Source organism: Cryptomeria japonica, chromosome 2, assembly GCF_030272615.1.
Source record: "Cryptomeria japonica chromosome 2, Sugi_1.0, whole genome shotgun sequence".
NCBI lineage: Eukaryota > Viridiplantae > Streptophyta > Pinopsida > Cupressales > Cupressaceae > Cryptomeria > Cryptomeria japonica.
Genome location: NC_081406.1, coordinates 605,519,059 through 605,528,753, shown reverse-complemented (window position 1 = coordinate 605,528,753; position 9,695 = coordinate 605,519,059). Strand labels below are relative to the sequence as shown.

Genomic DNA, 9,695 nt, shown 5'->3' with positions numbered 1-9,695 from the left:
TCAATTATCAATTGTTGGAGGCGAACGAGTAACTAACTGCATTGGAAAGGGTACTTTGAATCTACCCTAGGAATAATAAATATGGACTGTTAATTGTTGAAGGATTGATTATTGATACTTGAAATCTCCGACTAACAAACATAAAAACAAAAATTAAATAATATTAAAATTTACGATTTTTAACTCTACAATATTACAACCTAATTATATACACACTCCTATAATTTTTTATCACTTTTTACACCAAAAGACCACTCTTTTTTGTCAACTCCCACCTAGACTATTAAATTTTTACAATAACATACTTCTAATTTCACCTAAACAATGCTGATTCCCACCTAACTACTACACCATTATTCCAATAGCATAATTCCGATTTCACCTAAACACTACATGAGTAAACAGCATAACAATGTCAAATCCACTTAAAACATTACATGCCATGCCAACAGCCCAATTTAGGAGTAACCAGTCAATCAGGTTTCGTATCAAATTTTTCTATTCCCAAATTTAGCATGGTGCAAATTTAGGTCCATCTGCTGGGCTTAAAACGCATAATATTCCTCTCACCACCTGAATAATTGAAAGACATCCTCCACGACAAAGAAAAAGAGGAAGGCAGGCGTACAGTTTATTATCATATATACCACTAACAGGCTTTATATTAGATTTCCTTGGAAAAAAAGCTTGATTAAAGCACAAAAATGGTGAGTTTTTTAGTTCCATATTGCAGACTGTTCATTATTAGTTTGCCACTCAAAATGATATGATTGACCCAAAGAAAAAAGGAATGCCACCAAACAATTTTATAATCTAAAGCACAAACAAGCTTAACATTTGCCTGAAAAAAAAATTGATTGATTAACAAAACTGTGTATTTTTATTAGACTTTAAATGCTCTTATTTGTCTTCACTCGAATCGAAATGATTATCAAACAACGTGGGTCTTCATATATTTTATGATTCTCTCACCAGAGTTCAATGGACTTCCAGCTTAAGGAAAATCTTCTTTATATAGAGTAAGAGAGATTGCATATAGCTGGCTGTATAGTTTATTAGAATCTTGCTTGGACCTTTGCTTATAACTAGCTTTTGCATGTACCTTTAGCAATCAGCATAGTCTCTCTAGAATGTAGCTGAGATTCAGAACATTATGCTGTCTTTAGTGTCTTCTAAAGTTCTGTTTATTGCTTGAAATGCATTGATTCCATCTTTTACAATTTCACAAGTCAGAACTTCTGTAAGACCATATTGGGAATTTTTTCCCACCTCCATATATGGAGTTCAAACTCATGAAATGGTAGTTGTACATAATTGATCCCTCTAATGGTTGCACGTTACTTATCCCTTTAGCTCCTAGTGTCAAATGGTCCCAAATTGCAAATTTTTTCTTCAAATTATACCGTGCACAAGTTTTTAATCTACCTAACATGTTTCCTACATGCTAATTTTCATACGCTTTCCTTTTCCTGCAGTTGAAATTTGGGTACTACAAGTTAAAAGAAGGAATCTAGTGTTTCTCTTGGAGTTTCCCAAATTGTATCTGCCATGGAGGACGCTTTTGTGCCTTTCCAAGGGATCAAGAATGATCTCAAGGGACGGTTGTTATGTTACAAGCAAGACTGGACTGGTGGCTTCACTGCAGGATTCCGGTTAAGTATTCTATGTGAATGACAGTTATTTGATGATAAGGATTTTGGATTCCGGTTAAGTATTCTATTTGAATGACAGTTATTTGATGATAAAGGATTTTTTAATGATTAAGCTGATTTTTATGGTATGACACAGTTATCAGGATACGTTAGATGTTATATTGAAGTTTTATTGAAGTTTTGACTTCGATTTTTCAATGAAAACTGTTGTTAAATTCGTTTGAGGTGATGGTGCAGTGAACAGGCTGTAAACAATTGATGACAAATCAAAACTTCAATTATGTAGCATCCAGCCATCGATGTCATGATATATCCCCATAGCTCGATAGCCGTTTACTTCTTTTCCCCTATTGACAAATAATATTTTCCACTGTAACTTGAATGGCTTTGATAATTAAGGTGTATTTAAGATCATATGATGTAATTGAGAGGGACTGATAGATATCTTGGTGAACAAATAAATAAATAATCTTTAGAGAAATTTAATACATTGAAATGGGCAGTACTGTAGCTTTTAATGAAGAAGTGAACGATACATAAGAAAGAGAGAAAAATCTCTGTGAAATGTTTGGCTTAAAAGAGTTTTATGCAATCAATTTGGTGCCTTCAGTTTTTGCCTGCAGAAATATTGCTTAGTTCAAATTTCTAGATATGTCTCCCTATTGCTTAGTTCAAATTTCTAGATATGTCTGTCTCCCTCCTTTTATATGTCTTTTATCTTTATTTCTTCATATTTTTTCTTCCATCTCTTTATCTCTATTTCGTTCTCTCTATACAAAGAATAACAAAGTGTGTGACAATGACTATGGTCCAGGATCCTTGCTCCCACAACCTACATATTCTTTGCTTCTGCAATTCCAGTGATTTCCTTTGGAGAACAACTGGACAGAAGTACAGGTAAGTTGAAGTTGCTTTTATCTTTTTTGCTGTCTGCATCTTCAACTTCATCTTTTATCTTTCTTTTTCTCAACTTTATATATATAAAAAGTTCGAAAAAAGTCTAATCCAGTGTTCTTTTGGATCTATATTCAATGCTTGAATGATAAAATACAATTTAAAATTTATTACTTCTTGATTGTTTTTGTAGATGGTTTATTAACTGCAGTTCAGACATTGGCATCTACTGCAATATGTGGCATAACACATTCTATCATTGGAGGTCAGCCTTTGTTGATTCTGGGAGTGGCTGAACCAACTGTAATTATGTATACATTCATGTACAACTTTGCAAAGGATAAAGGAGATTTGGGTCCAAAATTGTTTTTGGCTTGGGCAGGCTGGTATGTAGTCTAAATCTGATTATCCTTACATGCTTGTCTGGTTAACAAATGATTTATTTAAAATTTGAAGTGATTCACGTATGTTATCTGGGTTTTACACAAATATGCATTGGTGGGGGGACCCCCCCTGCCCCCCCTGGGGGGAGGGACAAGGGATATCTTTAAGTTAAAAATTCACAAGGACTCTGCTCTTTCATATACAGGGTATGTGTATGGACTTCCTTCCTGTTAGTCTTGTTTTCCATTTTGGGCGCATGCTCAATTATCAACAGGTTTACCAGGGTAGCTGGAGAATTATTTGGGCTACTCATTGCTATGTTGTTCATGCAGCAGGCCATCCGGGTATGACTTCTTGCATGGAAATTTCTTTCTACACATTATTTACTCAGGAATCAGTGAATGATGATAGAAATGGGTTTGTGAAATTAATTTGTCAGAGATTTAGGCTGCATAATACTTGTACATTAAAAATTTTGTAGTTTAAAGGATTATAATATTATAAATTTTTAATTAAATAAGAAAGAAAATTACATAAAGAAAGAGAATAGAGCTGTGGAAATAGCGAAGTCTAAGACTACAACATACCTTCTCTTATTTTGTTTCATCGTCCATTATTCTATAATAAAGGAAGTATTTAGTAGAAAGAAATTTAAACCAAGATATCATTATCTTATAATAATCTATGAGTTTTTAATTTTAAGTATATATATAAGCATATAAAGATGTATGAGTGATCTCAGATTGAATCATGTATATTTTTCATTGCAAAGTTATATTAAATTTTAAATTTTAAATTTAATTTATATTCTAAATTTCTAATTTTTATTTGTATAAGAAAAAATGTCTAATTATTGAAGAGGTAGGGGAAAGGAGTCATTGGTGGACATAGGACCAATAACCATCATCTTTTCGTCAACCTCACCTCCCATTAGTAGACATAGTAGGAGCCAAAAAAAATGGTAATGAAAGGTCCATTAATAAATATCACATATATCAATAGTGGATTATTTTTTAGCTTTTTTGACCATAATTAGCCCATTACTGGGACATTTGTGCTTAACTACTAGGGCAAATTTGTACTTTTTGACCTTTGTGCACATAATGAATTCCATAACGTGCATCGTTACTACCCACAAGCTAAAACAATAGCTTTAAGCAATTAAGTCACAAAAATCGATGAACCTTTTAGGAGCTTAAGATGTGTGAAGTTAGCTATGTCCACTACTGACTCCTTTCCCCTAGTGGTCATTGTGATATTACTTGTACATTTAAAAATTTATAATTTAAATACTATTGTATTATAGATGTGAGAGAGGACTCAATTGTTGAACACCTAACTTAATAATTTTAAAATGAGTATTATATAATTTGATGTCACATTGGTGCAAAACAAAACATTACTTGACATACAATTTATGAATTCTTAATGTACAAATGTTAGTCAAACGTTTTTTAATCTCTTATGATACTAAAAAAAGCATGATCCCCACAACCTCCATGGATCATAATGACAGTGAAACAAAAATGTTTTAAATAGTCCACATTCCAAACTACTTGATGATATAAATTTTAATAAGGATGCATCACTAAGAAACCTTCTCCTATATAAAATAACTTATACTCTAATTTTATAATCTTGATTTATACTATATAACAAGACTTATGTTTTAATTAAGCTCTATAGAAACTTTTTTAAATTATAGGACAAAGGGATCAATACTCGTGCCACTAACTTTGTTAATATGTAGCCGTGAGATGGAATATCATAAGATCTTTGTGTTATTTTAGAAATGTCAAATAGATGCTTCTCTATCTACTATTTCTCATATGATTATTACATTACACATACAAATACACATACACATACACATACATATACATATACCACTTTCACTTTTATATATAACTCAAATTCAATTTTTGATATTAAAAAAATTATTAAATAATAACTTTATAATATATACATATAAATAAATACATATTATGTCCCCACTCTGTCCCATTAATGTAGATGGCACCACACTGTCCCACAGAGTTGGATTTGTTCTCCCTTTACATATTCCTTGTATGATTGTACCAGTAATCTTCAAATATCTCCATATATTGATTCAAGACTGGCAACCCCAATAGGTACTCCACTTTTCCTGATGACTCCGGGTGAGGCAGGCCTAAGAACATATAAGAAAGGTGTTCTTTTAATAAATCTGAGTTTTTTTATATTTAAAAAAATTATAGTTTAAATAAATAAATCGGATGATAGAATATGGAGTGTGATTCAAAATATTGATAAAAATAATAATAACATAATAATGTAATCTAGAAATAATGATAATTAAAATTATAGATTATAAAAATTTGATATCATTAATAAATAAATCTGTTCAATTTAACTGATCATAATAAGAGTTACATATAAATTTGTGAATTTTATCACAGTATAAAATAAAATAAAATATGAAAATAGATTGCAAACGTAAAATATAGTTTGGAGGATAACTGAAGATTTGTATTGAACAATTTGCCATAGGGTGTTGTGGATGAATTTCGCATTCCAAAGAGGAGTAATCCAAGTCTTAAACAGTTTTCACCTTCTTGGCGCTTTGGAAATGGAATGTTTGCATTGGTTCTATCATTTGGGCTACTATACACTGGTCTCAAGAGTCGCAAAGGAAGATCATGGCGTTATGGAACAGGTTTGCACAGCAGGAAAGATCTGTAGTAATTGTCTGCCAAATTTTTCTATTTACAATTTATGACAGTTGTGAATGCATTCTACATCTTAACACTGTGTTTCTCATGGGAGACTTGGAACATTTTGGACTTCCAGGATGGCTTCGAGGTTTCATTGCTGATTATGGAGTTCCTGTGATGGTAGTTGTTTGGACTGGGGTATCATATATACCTTCAAGTTCAGTTCCTGAGGGGATTCCTAGGCGCTTGTTTAGTCCAAATCCATGGTCACCTGGCGCTTATGACAACTGGACTGTGATTAATGTATATATTTTTTATGGATCGTTTGTTGGAAAATGAGTCACATTCAAATGAAAGATGAATTAGTTGAATTCATTCATGTTCAGGTGTGACTTTATACCACTTAACTATTGACCCTTTCGATGACTGATCCATCTTTGATTTGGGTGACTCATTCTCCAATATACTTGTCAAAAAAAATTTCTTCCCCTTCACATTTTTGCTATCATTTTAGATCCTTGAAGCAACTGCACTATATTTTTATCATTGATGGCCTTTCTACTCCTTGTAGGAAATGCTGGATGTTCCATTGCTATATATTATTGGAGCATTTATTCCTGCAACAATGATTGCTATCCTTTACTATTTTGACCACAGTGTGGCTTCTCAGCTTGCCCAGCAAAAGGAATTCAACTTAAGAAAGCCATCTTCTTATCATTATGATTTGCTTTTGTTGGGATTCATGGTATTAAAAAGCACTGGGTTTTTCCTATTTACATTTTGAAAAACTGGCAATTTTTTTCTCAGCGCTAACTGGCATTTGTAAGCTAAATTAATTGGGGCTTCTCACTATGGCAACTTATTGCAGGTTATTATGTGTGGTCTTCTTGGTATACCTCCTTCAAATGGTGTTATTCCTCAATCTCCAATGCATACAAAAAGTCTAGCTACATTGAAGCATCAGGTACTGATGGATTAGAATTTAGAAATTTCCACTTTTTGTTTCCAAAGATGCAAGCATGATGATAACTGAGCTACCCACATTACCATTATTAAGATACTTCTGGTATAGTTGGTCCGTGGTAGGTTGGTGAAGACAGCCAAGACAAGCATCAAACAAAACTCAAGCTTGGGAAAATTGTATGAGAGCATGCAAGAAACTTATCAGCAAATGCAGACCCCGTTGGTTTATCAGCCACCTCCAGCACTGGTAAACTAGATATATATTTCTTGTATATACTTTTCACAGTTTTGATTAGATTAGCACGGGGAAGGATTTGGACCCATTACATTGACTGTCATTAAAACAAACGAACTAAGTACCCAAAAAATAACTATACTTTTCACAGTTTACTAATAATTGAATTTTTAATTTTAATCTCTTTGAATGGCTTTGTGCTTTTCTTTAGGCTCTAAAACCATTTCAACAGACAACTCTTCAAATGAGTTCGGGATCTGGGAACATAGATGCCCCTGTTGATGAGTCAATTTTTGATCCAGAGAGGGACATTGATGAACTACTTCCTGTTGAAGTCAAAGAGCAGCGTTTGAGTAATTTTTTACAAGCAATGTTAGTGGGTGGATGTGTTGCAGCTATGCCCCTACTTAAAAAGATTCCTACTTCAGTGCTTTGGGGTTACTTTGCATTCATGGCCATAGAGAGCTTGCCTGGCAATCAATTCTGGGAAAGAATACTTTTCCTATTTACTGCACCAAGTCGAAGATACAAGTCTGGACTCTTTCATTTTCTAAATTCTACTGCAGATCTTGATTGTAGTCTTAATTTATTACAACCCAATTTGTGAAGCTCATCAATTTCCCCATGTTATGTTTTGATGACAGGGTGTTCCAACACCATCATGCTTCATTCCTTGAAACAGTGCCTTTCAAAGCTATTGCTTTTTTCACAGTGTTTCAGACCTGTTATCTGTTGGCCTGTTTTGGGATTACATGGATTCCCATTGCTGGAGTTCTCTTCCCACTGCTGATTATGCTCTTAGTTCCTGCAAGGCAATATCTTTTCCCCAAACTTTTCAAAAAAGAGCATCTTCAAGAGTTGGATGCAGCAGAGTATGAGGAGGTCACAGGATTACCATATAACATTACAGTAAGTAATACTGTTATTAATCACATTTAAGCCTTTTCCAAATCATTACATTTTGTTTGCTTTGGTTCTATATCATTCTGATGATGGATCACGGAGTGTGATTCGAAATATTGATCCAAAAAATTGAACACAATTTAATTCAGCAACAGCATTATTTATATCATAGATTATGGAAATCTCTTATCATTAGTTACAAACCAATTTTATTTCCATGATTCAAAATGTTGATCCAAAACCCTAAACACAATTTAATTGAGAAACAACATTTTCTCCTTGTGCTCTCTTTTTTCATCTTGATGATGGAAAGTGTGATCCGAAACTTTGATGCAAAAAAGCTCACACAATCAAATCCAGAAGCTCATACAGAAATACGGATGGATTGTAGATACTAATATTGAACATTATCCATATCTTAAATTTAATCTGTTATCATTAATTACAAACCATTTTTGCTTTCAGGGAGATGAAGTACAGGGAATGGGTTTTGCCAAGGCAGATAACGGTGAGATATTGGATGAGGTAATTACTCGAAGTAGAGGCGAGGTTAAACATGCTTGCAGTCCACGAATATCCAGTTCAAGTGAGGCAGGTGATGGCAAACTGATTTACAGTCCACACCTGCATAAATCCCGTGATGAACTGAAACTTGGAACAAGTCCACTAGCTGCTGATACCCTGCAAACCAGGAGCCCACGAATAAGTGAGCTGAGACAAACGTACAGCCCCACAATACACAGTCCAAGGGTTGGGGAATCAAGGCTATCTAATAGCCCAACGATGTCTAATTTTGGGAAGGATGCAACCTCACCTAGTTCTAGTGGCACTTGATTATCGAATGAGGGTAGTAGGACTTCTTTTGAAAAAAGTAAGATGTTGTAAAATAAGCTGGTTTCCTTCTTTCAATTTTGTTTTAGCATTAAAGGGGTGGGTATAGTTGATGAAGATGATAGTATTTAGTTTGATTATGTCAATAATTAATATTTATATATTTTGGAGATTTGATTAGGTCAAGTTTGATCTTTTCGTGACTTTGATCAATTGGTTCCAATCATTTATGGTAGCATTGCTAAAAGAGAGTTTTTAATTTAGATGTATGTTCGATCATCATCTTGTAATCTATTTATAGAAAGGTAGAAATGTTGAATAATTTGCTTTTACTATTATACATATAACATTTGTTTTTAAGGAAATAGAGTAAATTGCATGAAATAAAATAAATCTTACAAAAATTGTGTATTTATTTATGTGTAATGAATGATAAACAGACAATATGATGGTTAGATCTAATAATCATATAAGTTGAGATTCATAAATGTAAACATAATATTAAGAATATTAGCGTAAAAATTATACTTCACCTAAGATAATGTTTATTTTATTTTAAGTCTAATCTTGCACTTACTTATTAAGTTAATGTAGGTTATTAAGAATATTTATTTCTTGTGTCTACATAATAATGATATGTGTGCACTTTGATTTAAGGTACTCAAGTTCCACCACTACCTCATCAATCTTTGATTGACTACAATTAAATGTCAAATTTGCTTTGTTTAAAAGGCCATCTCCATATTATTTATTTTGAATTAACTCACCTCCTATTTGCGAGTCATTAGGAATAAACTCATGGCCTCTTGGAAAATGTTACTTCTCTTAGTTGTGCTTCTAAACAACCTATATATTTATTCTATACTAGTTGTTATTGACTCCATTATATTGAATACAAACTATGATTATTCCTCATTTAAAATTGTGATTAACTCAGACATTAAATCATATATTAATTTATTATTTTAAAAATATAACATGATATTAAATTATAATATAATAAAAATTTCTAACATATTCATGGTAGAACTACTCTAGATTTAGCATTATATTTAGAACAACCAAATTAAGAATCCAGTTTTATTTTATGCTTAGACATTTTATGTATCCATTGCTCTTTAAAAAACCTAAAAGCCAAGT

At 32.6% G+C, this 9,695-nt stretch overlaps 1 protein-coding gene across 2 annotated transcripts; it reads left to right on the top strand.

Annotated features, from left to right (window-relative positions):
- The first annotated feature begins 426 nt into the window (after positions 1-426).
- On the top strand, positions 427-8,818 carry LOC131043844 (boron transporter 1-like). Of its 2 annotated transcripts, XM_059216772.1 has the most exons (14): positions 427-707; positions 888-1,019; positions 1,476-1,652; positions 2,467-2,549; positions 2,758-2,932; positions 3,136-3,274; positions 5,460-5,625; positions 5,760-5,926; positions 6,195-6,368; positions 6,492-6,587; positions 6,696-6,833; positions 7,033-7,352; positions 7,466-7,730; positions 8,190-8,818. In XM_059216772.1, exons 3-14 carry the CDS (start codon positions 1,549-1,551, stop codon positions 8,556-8,558), a joined length of 2,196 nt encoding a protein of 731 aa, XP_059072755.1. In that variant the 5' UTR covers positions 427-707; positions 888-1,019; positions 1,476-1,548; the 3' UTR covers positions 8,559-8,818. The 2 variants fall into 2 exon arrangements, with proteins under 2 accessions (XP_059072755.1, XP_059072754.1); XM_059216771.1 differs by lacking the exon at positions 888-1,019 and having other exon boundaries at positions 2,740-2,932.
- The last annotated feature ends 877 nt before the right edge of the window (positions 8,819-9,695 follow it).